At 49.1% G+C, this 17,474-nt stretch overlaps 1 protein-coding gene across 1 annotated transcript in view; it reads right to left on the bottom strand.

The window, feature by feature from the left end:
• Window positions 1-17,474, bottom strand: part of LOC146833577 (cytochrome P450 2D15-like) — a 370,438-nt gene that overhangs the window by 30,132 nt on the left and 322,832 nt on the right. The window contains exon 8 of the mRNA XM_085601434.1: window positions 17,131-17,272. Within this exon, the coding sequence (XP_085457560.1) occupies window positions 17,131-17,272 (142 nt within the window). The remainder of the gene's footprint in view (window positions 1-17,130; window positions 17,273-17,474) is intronic.

The raw sequence follows: 17,474 nt of genomic DNA on the forward strand, positions 1-17,474 counted from the left end.
TGGATGACCTGTTGACCTACAGTCTAGAAGAGCGAAGGGGGTTCTGTGAGGAGAGAGGTTTAGCAGTGAGTAGGAAGGAGACTCAGCTATCCTTGCAGACATCCCTGAGGCTCTGGCAACAAGACAGATGGAGATTATTGGAGTCCTAGTACAACTACCAAGAGGGGAGTTGGTCTGAGGGTGGCTCTGGAGAATTTGAAGAGGATGGAGAAAGTGTTATGGAATATCTCAGAGGTGGGGAGTCCCTTGCTGAGTTTAGTGCCTATGGTAGTGACCGATTCCCTTTATGATCCCCAGAGGAGTTGGACAGACAGAGGGAGAGGGAGAACCAGCTGGAATTAGGGAGGCTCCAAATGGAGATTGCCCATCTGGAGGCACACCTAGCGCAGATGGCAGTAAAGGAGAAGTTAGCTTGGGAGGGTAGATTGTCCCCTGAGCGCAGTTGCAATTGTCTGGACCCACCAGTGAGTGTGAGGTCCAGTGGTGGCAGCAAAATTGAGTTATGTAATGATGACAGTGTAGTACACCCATCCATAGATGTGGCACCTGAATTGAAGGAGGGGGTTGATCTACACCAGGGGATTCAAGGATATGAGGTAGCTCCATTGGTGTGCAGTGTCCCTGAGGTGGATTGGGGAACTAGGGCAGGGGCCCATAGTCCTAGTGAGGGGAGGGACACCCTACCGACTCTAGATGTGAGGTGCAGGGAGAGGGTTCCCCCGTGGCTGAAGTCTTGGTGTATGAGTGTGAGGACCGCCCAGAAGAGTGTGGGTTGAGTGATAGAGACAGTCATGTAATGTCTCGCCCATTTCAGGAGAGTGGTGTGGGGTACGTATGTGAGGCACTGGATTGTGAGGTGAAGGTTAGCACCTGCGTGGAACTGTGTAATCCAATTGTGGGAAAGCATATTGTGAGTTCCTGTTTTCCAGAGCTAAACCAACACCTGTTAGAGCGCATGTTCTCTGATCATAGGAAGCTTGCACAGGAGGCAGACCTCTGGGTGAGTACCAGAGGCTCTGTAGAGGCATTAGGGAATGACCCTATTAGGAATGGTTCAGAGGTCTTCCAACCCAGAGTGGTGGGAGAGGTCCGGAGTGATGCAGCTAGGTCTCCTTGTTGTGAGGAGGTCGTAGGGCCTCACATCCTGTCTTGTGGGAGCAGGAGTGAGACTGGGATAGGTCCCGAAGTGCCCCCACCTCAGTCTCCAGTACTGGATGGTTCCATGAGGGAACACCAGGTAGGCAATCTAGTCAGTCCGGATGGACCGTCAGTTGTGGCGAGTCTCCCCGTGTTAGGTGAGCTGGGAGTGCCTGTAGTCAGGCCTCCATCAGTTCTTGTGTCTGGCAGTGCCACTACTAGGGGGAGGGTGCAGAAGTCCAGCTTGAGGGGTGAGAGGGGGAAGGAGCCCCCAGTGGGAGAACCAGTGGGTCAGTGGCCAGTCAGAAGGGCTGACCACCAGAAGAGTGACCATGGTGACACCACTTCTGTCCTGGGAGATCTTCGCTCCCTGTCAGGTGGACAGGGACCGGGAGATCTGCGCCAGGCAGACTGTCACGCAACACCGGAGTTATGTGTTACCCTCGGGGAGGGTGTTGGTACTCCCCAGAAGTCCTGGTTCGCCGGGCAATTGCTCAACCGCAGGGTATGGTCCCTGGGTTGGGAGGCCAGGTACAGGCGATTCCTGACCTGGAGGGAAGGACATCGATGGGTGGTGTCCTGCTCGTGGGGTTGATGTTGTGTGCACCCCTTGAAGTCCTGGTTGGCCAGGCAGCTGTTCCGCAGCAGGGGTTGGCCCCTGGGTTGGTAAGTCAGGTCCAGGTGTTGTCTGACCTGGAGGGAGGGACAACTGTAAGCAGTGTCCCGACCATTCTTTTTTCTAAGGGCACCACTCCAGGTGGGAGGGTGCAGTATGCTGGTAGGGGGTGCAGAGGGAGGGAGTCCTCGCCTCTGACCCTGGTGCCACCTGAGGGGTTTTCCAGGTTGGTAGATCGGTTGCAGGGTCAAGGCCCTGGACTGGTGGAGGGGTAAGTGTCCCTCGAGGGGGGCCTATGTGCTCCCCAGGAAGTCCTGGTGTGCCAGGCAGACTGTTGCACAACTCTAGAGGAGTGTGTTTTCCTTGGGGGGAATTGGTGTACTCCCCCAGAAGTCCTGGGTTGCCAGGCATAGGTCGAGCCTAAAGGTACAGACCCCGGGTTGGAGGACCAGGTTCAGGGTGTCCCCCCTAACCTGGAGGAAGGGGCCACTGCTAACAGTGCCCCTACCGGTTTGTGTTATGGGGGCACCTCTCCAGATGGGAGGGTGCAGGGCCCCAGAAAGGGGGGGCGGGGAGAGGGCAGCCTCACCCCTGACCTCCGCCCAGCCTAAGGGTACAGACCCTGGGTTGGAGGGCCAGGTTCAGGGTGTCCCCCTGACCTGGAGGAAGGGTCCACTGCTAACAGTGCCCCTACCGGTTTGTGTTATGGGGGCACCTCTCCAGGTGGGAGGGTGCAGGGTCCCAGTAAGGGGGGTGGGGAGAGGGCAGCCTCACTCCTTACCTCTGCCCAGCCTAAGGGTACAGACCCTGGGTTGGAGGGCCAGGTTCAGGGTGTCCCCCCTGACCCGGAGGAAGGGGCCACTGGTAACAGTGCTCCTACCGGTTTGTGTTATGGGGCACCTCTCCAGGTGGGAGGGTGTAGGGCCCCAGTAAGGGGGGCGGGGAGAGGGCAGCCTCACCCCTTACCTCTGCCCAGTCTAAGGGTACAGATGCCAGTTGCAGGATAGAACCCCATAACTGGTGGGCGAATTGTGCAAGACACCTGCCACAGGTGCCCTGACAATTCTGGAAGGGGGTACCGCTCCAGGTGGGAGGATACCGAGCCCCAAGGAGGAGGACCGGGTGTGGGAAAGCCCACCCCAGTCTCTCGCCCAGTCGCTAGGTACAGGCCCAGGGCTGGTGGGTCAGTGTCAGCGTGTCTTGCCTGACCTGGTGAGAGGGAGAGTGGACAAAAGGTGCCAGGCACCTGGGGTTACTGCCCCCCTCTCTTTGATGCCACTGAGGTTTGAGAACCCTGAGAGGCATAAGGCCTGGGTCTCATCACTGACTACTGTCAGTGGCCACTGTGGCTTGTTGTCTGACTGTTGGGACAAACCTGTGAGCCAGTTACGGTTAGGTGCTGCACAGGTGGTGTCCACAGGTGAGGAGGAGGACAGGGGGTGGGAAAGCCCATCCCAGTCTCCGGTCCAGCCACTGGATACAGGCCCAGGGCTGGCGGGTCAGAGTCAGGGTGGCGTGCCTGACCTGACAGAAGGGAGAGTGGACAAAAGGTGCTGGGCACTTGGGGCTACTGCCCCCCACTCTCTGACGCCACAGAGGTTGGAGAGCCCTGCGAGGTATAGGGCCTGGGTCTCATCTCCAACTACTGTCCGTGGAAACTATGGCTTGCTGTCTCTCTAGTGGGACACACCTGTGAGCAAGCTAGGGTTAGGTGCTGCACAGGTGGTGTCCACAGGTGAGGGGAAGAGTTCCTCATTGGTTGTCTTAGTGGGCCCTGAGAGTGTGAACAGAGGGATCCACCAGGGTTCAGATTGGCGTAGAACTGGAATATGCCCCTGCAGTCGCGAGGCCAGTTCCGTGTTCTATCGCCCAAAGCAGGGAATCCCTTCGAGGTGGTGATTAGTCTCCCCTGCGTTTTGGCTGGAAGGGGGTCGTGATGGAAATGACCCTTTTTGCAGGGTCATCCCTAAGCTTTTTGCCTTCCTCCTGGATTTTTCCTAACCTGTTTTTGTTGTCTTTATGACTCTGGGCACTTTACCACTGCTGATCAGTGCTAAAGTGCATATGCTCTCCCTTTGTAAATATGACAGTGAATTGGTATATCCCTGATTGGCTTATTTGGTTTACCTGTTAGTCCCTAGTAGCGTGGCCTGTGTGTGCCCAGGGCTGGTAACCCAAATGCTGCTGGTGGGCCTGCAGCGCTGGTTTGCGCCACCCACAGAAGCAGCTTGTAAAGTGTGTCTCAGACCTGCCACTGCAGTGTCTGTGTGCAGTCCAGAACTGCCATCTTGGCTGTGAAGTGCACCCACTTCCCAACCCCTGAACCTTCCTTTGGCATCATGTGAGTCACCCCTATGGTAGGGTGCATTGTATGTGTAAGGTAGGACATGCCCTGATGTGTGTAGCATGTCCTGGTAGTGAATTACACCCAATTTCGTTTTTCACTACTGTAAGGCTACCTGTTCTCCATAGGCCAGAATGGGAGGATTGACTATTGCATTCTATAGTCCTAACTGACCCAAAGAACATGGTAGAAAAACGAATTTAGTATGCCTGAGCTCAGAATATTAAAATACATATTTTAGTGAAGTTTATTTTTATACACTGTGTTTGAAAATACCACTTTTAGAAAGTAGGTATTTTCTTGCCTAAGCCTTCCAGTGTGCTCTGCTGTTATGTGTATTGGCTGTCTGGTTTTGCACCTGGGACCTGAATAGGGCTGTGCCTTCCCTCCACAATGCTGGCTCCACCTCCTGTGGTGCGTCTGATGGCAGACCCCCTCTTTCTGAAAGGAAGGATGCAGCATGGTAACCAAAGTGCTCCAGGACTGGGCAGAACTGGTTCTGGCTGGGTTCAGTGACTTGTAGCTTTTGAGAACAAAGACTTTTGGGGTATAAATATCTGTGCTGAAACTCCTACAATTTGTATTGCTACTGGACAACAAGAAGAACCTCTGTCCGTGTAACTGAAGGAATCTGCAGGAGAAGGACTGTCCTTGTGCTAGTGTGCTGTTTCTTGGACTGGCCTGCAGTGGTTACTGCTGGACTTGGAAGAAGAGGAAAAGGACTTTGAAGGAACTTTTAATTTTGCTACAGCAATCACCCAAGGGCTAGAAGAAAGCTAGCCTCCTGCAGGAGTCTCAGGCACACCAGACTCCACCACAAGCCTCCTGTTTCCTCCCAGCGAGGATTTCTATCTGCAGGTGAGGCTCCTGTGAGTTCCAGGGCCTCTAGTTCTACTGTGGAGAAGAGAGTGCTGAAAATCGTCGCTAATGCCTGTTAGCGAGCCGCCGCAGCTGAATAGCGTAAAGAAAATCATCGCGCTGCTGCCACTGAGTGCTCGCTACCGGAGATCATCGCATCACCTGTCTGCGGGCTGCCAAATGCTTGCTAACCCGAAGATTATCGCATTGCATGTTTGCGGACCTGAAAGCGCTCGCTAACCAAAGATCATCGAGTTCATCGCTTCACGACATCGCAGAGCGGACGCCGAGCGTTCACCATTTTCATCGCATCGCACCAGGATCGTCGCTCCCTCGCGGAGCGCCATTTTCTTTCATCGCAACAAGATCGCACACGCAACAGGCTCAGCGCATCATCCTCCCTTCGCGGCAAGGATTTTATCGCATTGCCGGCTTAGCGTGCAGAAGTTTGTCGCTTTGTCCTGCACACAAATCAGCGCATCATCCTCCCTTGCGGCAAGGATTCAACGCATCGCTGGTTAGCGTGAGGAAAATCATCACTACAACTCCTTAGCGACATTTTTGTTGCTTTGCTACAGAATCCAGGTATCTTGTGAGTAAAAGGGTCGCAGAGACCACTGCCTTAAACTGAACTCCTCTTTGCACACCTTGAACTATTTTTGCAGCATTTTAAGAGTAACCCTATTTTCTAGTATTGTGGATTTTTAATGTTATTGGTCTTGTGTTAAGACTATATATAAAGATACTTATTTTTATAACTACTTGAGTGGTGTCCCTTTGTAGTGTTCTTCACTGTGTTACTGTGTATGGTCATAAATGCTTCACACACTGCCTATGAGATAGCCTAGCTGCTCGTGCTACATTACCACAGGGTTGAGCAGGGGTTATCAAAGGGTGTAGTCAGCTTACTCTGACTTAGGAAGAAGGGTCCCTACTTGAACAGTGGCCAGCCATTGCCAACTAGAGACCCCCATTTCTAACACTGTGGCTATTTTATTGGGGGTTGGGAGCATTGGTATGCCCATTCTGTGCAGCCGCCACCCCATGCATAAAAAAGCCAGCGTAATCACTGGAGCCTAGTGGGCTTTGACCCCCCCCGGGTGGGCAGATCAGGGGCCACTGCCCGCCCCAGGGGGCAGAAAGACTGGAATTTCTCAGGGGGGTGGGGGCATTGGCAGGCACGTTTTGGGCAGCCCTCATCCTAAGACAAATTACCCCCCCAAAAAATCCCTGGCATTTAGTGGGCTTTCTACCACCCTGGGGGGCAGATTGGGGGCTACTGCCCCCCAGGGGGGTAGAAAGACTGTAATTTTTTTGGGAGGGTGGGGGCATTGACATGCCTATTTTGGGCAGCCCCCACCCTAATATCAATTGCCCAAAATAAATCCCTGGCGTCTAGTGGGCATTTTGCCCCCCCCCCCCCGGTGGGGCAGATGGAGGCTACGGCCCCCATCAGCCCCCCAGGGGGGGCAGAAAGGCTGTAATTTTGGTGGGGTGTGGGTTGGGGCATTGGCATGCCCGTTTTGGGCAGCCCCCCCTAATTAAAATTGGGGGGAAAAAAATCCTGGCGCTAGTGGGCTTTCTGCCGCTCCGCGCGGGCAGACTGGGGGCTCCTGCCCCCATCTGCCCCCCAGGGGGGGCAGAAAGACTGTAATTTTTTGGGGGGGTGGGGGCAGTGGCATGCCCATTTTGGGCAGCCCTCACCCTAATTTTATTCGCCCAAAATAAATCCCTGGCGTCTAGTGGGCTTTCTCCCCCCCCCCCCCCCCCCCCCCCCGGGGGGGAGCAGATTGGGATATACTGCCCCCAGTTGCCCCTCAGGAGGGGCAGAAAGACTGGTGTGCCCAAAACGCAATGAGGGGAGCAAAGGCCCTTGCCCAAGGGACTAGTGGGTGGATCCCACTTGGGGATTGCCTTCCTGTTGTGATCCCCAAGCAGGGATCCACTAGAGATTCTCCCTTTCCAACGATACCTCTCCCATCTTTTTCGGTGCTCGGGGGGCTGAGATAGCCCCACAAGCACCGAAACGGTGTTATGACGATTGCGCGCCATGCGCGCGATCGTCATTACAGTGAAATACAAAAATAGGCCTGGGGAGGTTGAGGAAGCTCTTCCCCACCTCCCCAGGCAAAAAAAACAAGCATTGGCATAGCCAATAGGTCTCGCTTTTGGGACCTTATAAGTATTTAGGTATGCAGCACAATATCCTTGGTGCAATAATATCAACTATCGCATGGCTAAAAACTTATAAGGTACCAAAGGCGAGACCTATTGGCTATGCCAATGCTCGTTTTTAGAGGCCTGGCATGCAGTTTTAAATGTAGGCTGGTAAGAAAGGTGCCAACTCGTGGGGCAAGGTCTAGAGAGAAATAAGATAGGAAGAGAGGTGAGTTATAATGAGATAGCACAAATAGAAAGGTGAAGCACAGAATGACAGGTCAGGTAAACAAAGTAGCGAGGCTGAGAGGCAGGTAGAGCCGGTGGGATGAAAAATGGAAAGATATGAGAAGTAGAGAGAAAAGAGGGAGAGATGAGGCTAATACAGAGGAAGGGCGAGGGAGAAGTAGAGAATGGTGAAATAGGGAGAGAGAGACAGAGGTAAGACAGATGTATTAAACGAGCGAGACATTGGAAGCAGAGAGAGTGAACGGAAACAGTGAAGGAGATAGAAAGAGAGATGAAAGCAAAGGGAGTGATAGAGTGGAAGAGGTAGAGAGAGCATTGTAGAGAGAAAGAAAGAAAATGATGGGAAAGGTGAGGGAAAGAGGACATCAATAAAAAGAGACATAGAAGGCCAATAGGTGAGGTACATTGAGAGGCTAGATAGTCTATGAGAGATGGGGAAGAGCGAGATGAGGCAGTGAGTTGTGAGGCAGAGAGAGAAATGAAAGAGAGAATGGTGAGGTAAAAAGAGGCATGCGAGAGGTAGAGAACGGTAAGGTATAGATGGCAAAAATGATAGAAAGGGTAAGATAAAGAGTGATGAAATTAAGAGGGAGGTGAAGTAAATAGAAGAGAAATGAAGGGGGATGAGATGCAAACAGAGCAGCAAGATGCAAAAGTAGGCTAAGCAACAGAAAATGAAAAGGAATGAAGAAAGAAAGAAAGAAAGACAGAAAGACGTAATTAAGGATTGAGGAAAAAGGAATTGAGGAAAAAATGTAAAAGGCAAAAAAGAAACCGAAAGAAAGAAGGTAAACAGAAAGAAGCAAAGAAAAATAGAAGATGGCAACAAAGAGAAAAAGGAAAGAAAAAAGAAAAGGCAAGAAAGAAAGAATGGAAGAAGGAAAAAGGAAAATGGAAAAAAGACGACAAAAATTAAAGAAAGAAGGAAGAAAATAGGGTTTACAATATCAAATATATGATACTAAAACCCAAATTACACCACACCTATGTTTACACAAAACTTACAAGTGTGCTGCAAATTAAACACTGTAAAGTTGTTTTTTTCTTGGGTAAAGTTTATCAAAAAATCATTGGTGAAACGGAGTCTAGGAACACAGTATGGTATACTGCTTTGTAAAATCAAAAGGTCTTGGCTAATGCAAAATTAAAAGACTGAGCATCCTTTCCCAAGAATAAGATCCTCTGTTAGAGCGAAAGCTCTGTGTTTTTAGCTGTGCGAGTCCGTGTTACATTTCTACAGCTAAAGTGATCTGACAGAGAGGCAGCGTTTACACCCAGTCGAGCTCCGTTGGCAGTCAAGCTGCCGCTACTTCTCTTCCCGCGTTAGAGATCCTCCCCTGAGGATTTAGGAAAGATTCTTTTTTTCATCACAACAGGATAATTACTAATACTAATTGGGCATAATTACTTGCATTTGGTCTACTTATTACCCGGAATGGCAAGAGGAAGTGCCGTCTCATTGATTTCCGCGATGCGCGTTTGCTTTAAATGCTAGAAGAGCGCGTGCCTGTAGCTCTGATGCAATCGTGATGCATTTTGAGCGGCACCGCCATTTGTGTTGTGGGGTTAGAGCTGTCCACAGCCCTGTAGAATGGCTGCTGTGTGTCTGAATGTAAGCGTGCGGGCCTCTAATACTATAGCATGCACACCCCTCTTTCTTCCTCTATATAATGCTGGAGTAGGAGCCAGAAGTCCATAAACTGTGTACGTCTCTGCTATGGGCAGCTTGGGGACTTGGACTCTGGATCTGTACATTTTGAAAAACTAAAGTAAGCAGCGGGAAGGCCAAATCTAAAACAAAGGTGATACTGCAGCAATTAAAGGAAATTGAAGAAGGAAGGAAAGAGAGAATGCAAGCAAGAAGGAACAAGCACGCGCGCCACGCGCTGAAAGTTAAAAAAAACAAGGTGGGCAGCGAGATATGAAGAGCAGCTGTTCAGATTATGGAGAAGAGCGAGCAAGCGTGGGCGCCAATGAGCAAACAAGCTACCAAGGAGGGAGGGGGGAGAGGGGAGGGGGGGTAGTGAGAGCAGACAGCAAGGGGGTGGAGGAGGCTTAATGAGCCATGACAGAAAGGCAGATGGCGGCTGCGGGCGTGCACACTCACGTGCACTCAAGCTTTAGGCCACCAAAAGCCTCTGGTGGCACTTTTAAAAGCCACATACTAAATGTCTCGAAGAGACAGCATGCGCTGTCTCAGGCGAGACCTAAAAAAGGGAAATTCCTCTGCTGTCTGCAGCAGAGGGATTTCCTGAGCATGTGCCCATAACGGAATGGTTCCGTCATGAGCACACTAGAACTTGTGCTCATATTGGAACCATTCCGTCATGAGACTAGAAGGTGTTAAGGGAAGCTGAGTAGTTGTAGTGTGGTAGCCTCTGATTGTTTTTTTTTTAAACGGTTATCTTTGAGCTCTAGGCTCACAAGTTTCAGTGTTTTTTAGGGGAATGTGTCCACTCTAGCAACATCCAGTGGCGTAGCTAGAGCTTGTGGCGCCCGGGGCTATCCCTCAGATTGCTGCCCCCCCCCGGGAGGGCATGCACTTCAAAGAGGTCCGAGGGACACGTAGTATCGCCGCTAATAGTTACCTTGATCATGCAAGTTACATGCACATACATGACACGGTCCAAGGCTACACAGTTGAATACACCGGTGACTGGCAGTACAAAAGAGAACACACAGACTGCATGATCTATCTGGGGACTCAGAAAAACCGCATGTGACATCCATCAGAGAGCTGTGTGAACAATTACCTGGTAATCCCCTCAACACAATGCAAACATGCACATACATTACACTGTTCATGTAACCTTCATCTACAGCTGACATTAAATGACCATACATCATGGTCCCCCCCATTAAAGCAGTGGGGACCTGCACAAACGTGATGTGCTCTGTGGACCCAAAACCAACTTAACAGTGTCGAAGCCTGTGATTCTTTATCTTTCAAAAACAGCAAATTAACTATTCACAGGGAATGACTCACTGTGTGTCCTTAAAACTAAACGCAGCACAAAGAGGTCAGTCAGCTCCACCTTGCTAACACAGACCGGATACAAAGCCCACTCTGGTGGCCCAAAGGCAACAACCAGGGGTCGCTCCCTGTCATTACTTCCAAGCAGCAGCAACCAACTCCCTGGGAATGAAAAGACATGTGCTCTTGGTACCTAAAACCAGCTTGTAATAGTGCATCTCCTCAGCACACACATGGTGCACAGCCCGCCTGGGGGCCCAAAGCTAAAATACAGGGAGGGGCGACACATTATGATCACAATCCTTAAACACAGTTGTGGGGGCCATGGGAACTTGTTCAACTCTATCCAAGACCCGGGACAAACTGTTCCGGCGCTGCTGCACTCCTTGAATATTCAAAAGAAACAAGAAAAATAGGACCAGTAAAACTCACTCTTTTCCAAATCTCTTTCTAAATATTATCACTTTCCATGTAATGTTCCTTTGATGGGAAGAGGAGGTTTCTGAGGTGGGAGTATCAGGCAAGTGATACTACTCAGGCTCCATCTGTTCGAGCCTTCATGGAGGATCCCTCTTCATTACTACATCCACCTGACCCCAGACTCTGCAACGCACCCCCTTACAGGCTCCCTCTGTGCGAGCCTTCAGGGAGAATCCCTCTACATTACTACCTCCACCTGACCCCGGACTCGGCAACGCTCTCCCTTACAGGCTTGATTATCCACTACTCCTCTCTCCAGTGCACCTTATCTCACAGCTGACCTTGGGCCCCAGCCCCATATCATGCACCATCGGGCTCCACTTTGCTTTTTCCCGGTAAAAACATTAGTAAAATCACCTTCAAACTTAAAACATTGAATATAGCAGTAAATATAATTAGCATGCACTTTAAAGTATGTTCCACAGTAGCCCTTATGACCCGACTGCTAATTAAATAAACAAAAACAGAAAGGTCATGACAGGGCCGGCTTTAGCGCTGATGTGAAAGTCTTTTTTGGCTCCACACTAATAACCTCTTTCTCTGTAAATACCTTTACTACCACCTTCCAACAGTGCCCCTCATCCCTCCATGGCCCCCCTAGTGACCTCCTCCTCAGATTGCCTCACGCCACAAGTGCCCCTCATCTCCCCATAGCCCCTCCCCCTCTCATGACCTCCTCCTTGGACTCCCTCACTGCCACCATCCACCAGTGCCCCTTATCTCTCTGTAGCTTCTCCCCCTCATGACCTCCTCCTCAGACTCCCTCACTACCACCCTCCACCAGTGCTCCTCATCTCACCCTAGCTCCCCCTCCACACCATGACCTCTTCCTCGGATTCCCTCACTGTCACCCAGGGCACAAGTCCTAAAAAAAGAAGTGGGGGGACGCTGACGTCACAACAGCAAGTGATGTCACGAAAGGTGGCTTGCACCATCAGACTCATTGCCTCCCCTCGCTCACCCCTTAGATGCCATTGCATCAGAGAAGCCAGCGCGTGAGCAGCGTTCTGAATGAGCTCCGATCTCGCCCCAGAGAGGCCAAAGAGTAAATGTGTGGTTCCATTTGCTCCAGTAATCGAGCTCTCATTAAAATAAGTGAGGGGACGCCATCCACCCGCCTGGTACCCCGACTCGAGCCCTGAAGTCACCCTCCACCAGTGCCCCTCATCGCTCCACATCCCCTCCAACTACCTCCTCCTCAGATTCCCTCACTGCCACCCTCCGCCAGTGCCCCTCATCGCTCCGTAGCCCCTCTCTCATATGCATTTGTTGTTTAGTGCTACTCATATCAGTGTAGTGTGTCAGCACTTTACACCACAAACACATTATACAGAGACAATGAATCATACAAGTATGTAAATCAGTCTACAGAGAATGTCACATAAGCCAATGAGGATTACAAGGTGTAGGAATCACACGTCATCCATACTGGTGGGCAGTATATTTTGAGAGGGTTTGGTCTGGGGAAACACAACCTTAGGATTTAAAAGAGTATTCCATGGGGTCAGCTTTACTGATAAAAATGTATCTCTGCCCAAACATACTCATTTTAGCAACATTAGAATGATGAAAGACTGAGGAAGTTCTAACTATATCACAAAACAAAAAAACTATACCATTCATGTCACTCTTTGGTGACAGTTCATTGGTCACTGTCCTATGTTAGGATTGTAACTCTGAACTGCAAGTAACGCAAGGTTCTCTGTAACAAAGGCAGTAACCCACTGAGTTTCCAAACAAAATACAGTTCATCTGCATTTAAAAACTACTAACAGACAAATTATTTCTCTCCAGCGGATCATTAATCACCAGCGTTATTGGGACATTTGTTATTGTGTTTGTCTGATTGTTCTGCATCAGCCATGATAATGATAAAAACTGTTTAAATGAAGGGCACACGAAGTACGTGTCCTGCTGGGCCTGCGCATATTTTTGAAAGAATTATAAATAGTCACACATTCTCTTACCTACTACTCCATTAGTTAAACTTTGTGTCACAGCCTGATGTGATAAGCAGCTGCAGGGGTCAGGAAAGGTGGTTAAGAATAAACAAACTTCTTTTCTCCTGCGCTGCATAAAACGAATTATCCACGCAGCAGACTGACTCACTGCCCCAAGCCACAATCGGTCCTCACGAGAGTGCGTGCGTAGTGGTGAAGCGCGTGACGCGTCACCACTACGTTCTCATCGCGAGGGCCGGGCAAAAATGTAGCCCAGGGCCGTCATTGGTAGCGCTGGTGCGCGCTCCAAGATTGACGGCCCTGGAGCAGGCTGGGATGGGACCAACAAGTTACAACACGTGGCTCTTAATAATGCAAACAAGTGTACTCCCCAGACAAGGGTCACTGGGTGAGTAGGCATTCATTGCTTGGTGGTTGAGGGGCAAGAATATATTTTTAAAATATGATACAAATGTCCCGTAATAAAGCGTTTGATATTAAATTGTGAATGCCTGACTCAGATGTGCTCGCTTGAAAATCGTGATGGTGGAACTTCTCCCTCCTTCAAGGTGACATTGGTGTGGTATCTGTGGAGGAGTCATCGACTAGTAATGTCTGTCTGTCTGTAACAGCGTCTAGAGCAGTGGCTTACAGAGTGTAACTACAAATGATTCAATCCCACCTTATAGTAAAAAACCTATATCAGAGAATGAACCAAGAAGGGTCAAGAAGTTGACAAATACGAAACAGAATGCTATTTTGCAGTGTTCATGATACAGCACCTCATGTCTGTAATTTAGTCACTATGAATTGCCATGTCACAATAAATTACATTCTACCCATTTAGTTAGAAATATGCACTTCAAAATTAACCAAGTGTACCATTGGCAAAAGCAGGGTCTTGCAGATAAGTCATTGCACCACATTGGCTGCTCTAAAGGTTTGGCTCATTCGTTGCACGGAATCACATTCGATCATGTTTTTAAACAGGGCCACCCGGCCGCGCGCGCCGTTGCGGATTTCATGATTTATTTAGTGACACTGTGTCCCTAAACAAATGATAAAGGCCGCCGCAGCCGCAACGGACGCCGCCCTAAATATAGTGCCGCCTGGGGCGGTCCGCCCCCACCGCCCCCCCCTAGCTACGCGCCTGGCAACATCCAAGATTCAGGACTCGAGGCCACCTCTTGGGTCCTGGAACTCAGTCTCACGGGCTCCACCAGGGAAAGTTCAGTTGTCAGCTGGGCACTTTGCAGATGCAGTGCTTCTTTAGCTTTTATATTTCAGGAGTTTAAGAAGAGGTTAGTCTAAAAGACTTTGGAGTCCACCACTGGTCCTTGGCACAAGTGGGAGCAGGTCTAGCCCTTGGGGTCTCTCTCCATGACGGTCACAGCAGGAGTAGTCACTCTTTCAGAAGTCCGGTCTTTGGTTCAGCAGGTGCAGTCCTCCTTGGTGCAGCCTTTCTTTCTGAGGTCTACAGGTTCAGTCCTTTTTCTGTTCTTTCCAAGTCCAATAGCGTTCTGAGGCTAGTACCCAGGGGTGTCACTTTTATGACAGTTTCGAGATTGTGGATGGGGAGGACTCCCTAACCAATTAGGGTAACATTCCCACAGGTAAACCTTCTCGCTCTTTACATTACTTCAAAGGGGATTGGCACCAATCAGTCCCACAGTGGATTTCTCTCCCAAATCCAATATGTTAGAACCTTTGCTTGGTCAGAGCTACGGGCACACCCCTGGAGTGCATCCAGTATAATGAGCAACTCCTCCTGGAAAACCAATTCTGCAACAGGTTTCCCCCCCCCCCCCCCCCCCCCCTCTGGAACAGATGCCAGCCTTTCCACCTGGACAAAGAAAAAGTCAGGTTAAAGTATGACTTGCAGTTGCCTGTGACAGGCATCTAGACCTTTGAAGCTTGGCCATCTCCAGCCACATCCCTCTGGCCATCCTGTCGGGAGGAAGTCACACCTCCTCCCACCAACAGGCCTTTTGCTTTCCTTTCCTGGGATCCATTCACACCTCTTGGCAGGAGGGCAGCAGGCTGTCTCCGGTGACAACTGCTATAGTTAATCAGAAACGGCTACTAGAACATTTGGGCAAGAACGTGGTGACTTTCTCAATGCACCTTTATATTAAAAGTTACCTTAAAACCAATTGTCGCAATATTTTGTTTAATATTTATTTTGTAACCTCGAAATAGAACACATTTTCCGATACTGAATGTTTTTCTTTTGTAGGAGGATAGTCCTCCATTCCTCAATCACTCAAGAGGGGTTGTAATGACAGGGCTGTCATCTTACAGAGATCTACCACTGCTTTCTCTACATATACAGTTCCACTGCCTTCCTGCTTCAGTTAACAGAGACATCTGTGTCTGGTCAGTCAACATCAGGGTTGTGGGGCTATTGAATAAAGAGCTTTTCTATTTAAAGATGGCTGGTGTTTTGCTACTGAATGATTATCTACTTGTTATGTCACAGGTCAGGGTAGTGGTGTGGATGACATGGATACAAAGTTGACAGGGAGAGAAGTCAGTGTTTGAGAACTGTGGGTTCCTAGGCTGCATGCAAACACAAAAACTAAACTGACTTTCTCTTGTCAGAGTCATGTGAACACATTGCTACAGCAATAATGCACGCTCAAATTTTAGTGACTAATAACTAAAGATGTTTTTTCTTGGCCAGAGCTCTACCATGAAAAAACTAGGAAGAGAGATATTAGATTCTCATTCTGGCATTTGCAAAAGTTTCTCAAGGTTGCATCGGTTGACGGGAAGAGTGCACAGATTGTACATAGAAATCCATAGGTGAATAGTGTTTTCTAAGGAGAAACTTCTCACATATTTTTGGTAACAGGTCTTTGATTTTAACCCACATCTTATTAGAATCAGCAACTCACACTAGTTGCAATTAATCTCTACCTGCCCCTCCGTGGTCCATATGCATCCCCTGGCTCCTCCCTCCTGCTCTCTGTGGTCCTTTGAGCAACCATTGACCCTCCCTCTGCCCTTAGTTGTCCATGTGAATGCCTTTGCCCCCTACCTTTTGCCCTACATGGTCCATTATGCTGCCACTGCCGTCCCACCAGCCCTATGTGGCCTATTGTTCTGTCACTGTTCTTCCCGCCTGCCCAAGGTGGTCTGTTGTGCTGCCAACGGCCCTCACGTCTATCGAACATGGTCAGTTTGCCATCTCGGTCCCTGCTCTCACCCCCCACCCTCTGTTGTCCGAGTCTGTGCCCCTGCTCCCTCCATCCCTCCCCACAGTGTTCTAATGAACAACTAAAGCGCTAACATTATGATTTTAAGACAAAACTGTGGCACACCTGAAGTCATCTTGATGGAGTCAAAACTGTAAAACTCAAAGCATTTCTTTCAGAAATGAACAATATAAGGGGAGTCTTTTTTTCTCCCAGAAATTAGGTCAGTGCTCTAGAAAGCTACAATGAGGACACATTTTCTGAGTTCTCCATGATCCAGAATAATCACCTCAGAGAAAAGATAAGTTAGAAATGCTCACAAGGATAAGTCTCTACGGTGAGAGACAGCGGAATGACCTATAGACTTTGGTTTGCACTTTATTTTTGGTCCCCATGGCCCCACATCAATGAATTAGGTTATAATTGAGCAGTTTCGGCAATTTCATTTCTTTCACAGGTTTCTACACCCGTGAGTATTTTAACGTACCTTTTACACTGAGGTGATTGTTCCATATCACGCTCTGCATGATGTACCCCACAGCTTGCCTAAGGGTTTTATTTCACTCTGGGCACCAGCAGGTCCACCGGGTATCCCTACGTCTTTGCGAGACCCTTGAATTGTGTTAGGGGTTGAAACTTCATCGACATATAATGCAAACTCATTGCCATTACATGATTTACATGTATACAGGTCACTAAGGGCCTGTTTTAATGGACTAACTAAAGTGCAGTTTGTATACTTACATACCAGTAAATTTTTGGTGCATTGCTTATTCACTTCTACTTGGTTGGGGGATCACTTTGCACTTATTCTTGGGAGATGTCAACTTGGTTATGTGGTTTATGCTGGAACTAAACCATTTCTTGTTACTGGAACCTGTACAATGTTCTCTTTTCAAATCATTATGTGCAGTAATTTTGCTGTGTTATATATATAATCAAACTTTGAATGCGTTTGGTGTGAACCACTGACGTTTTACTTACATTAATTACCCAAGGTTCACACAAACATTTGAGGTGCTCTTGTTTGTAAAAAAAAAAATATATGGCACATCTGTAGACAATCTTTACCCGTGCATGTTGCAGTAAAAATCAAACCTTCAGCCCCCAATTTTACCACAACCGATACCGCTGATTAATCGCCAGGTTAAATCAGGCACACGCATTCTATTGTTTACCTGCCGAGAAAGGCATGAATGCATCTCGCTTCACGAAGTTCTTTTCGGCGTCCAGGAAATGTTCAGGGTAGAACTGGTGGGGCCTCTCCCAGGCAGTCTCATCCTTCAGCACTGAGGTCAGGTTGGTGAAAATCCCGACTCCCTGGAGAAGACAGACTTCACGAGATCAGATGGGATTCATTCGCCTGCGTTCATTCTCTGACTACCTGCACGCTCAGGATTGCATGTATGAAAAGTCTGCACAAAGACTTATCACTTGTTACTTGTTACATGTAACACTGAATCAAATCCTAGGCTTTTTTTTTTTGTTTGTTTGTTTTTTTAAACTGCATTTTGGAAGTTGG

This window comes from Triturus cristatus, chromosome 4_2 (assembly GCF_964204655.1).
Source record: "Triturus cristatus chromosome 4_2, aTriCri1.1, whole genome shotgun sequence".
NCBI lineage: Eukaryota > Metazoa > Chordata > Amphibia > Caudata > Salamandridae > Triturus > Triturus cristatus.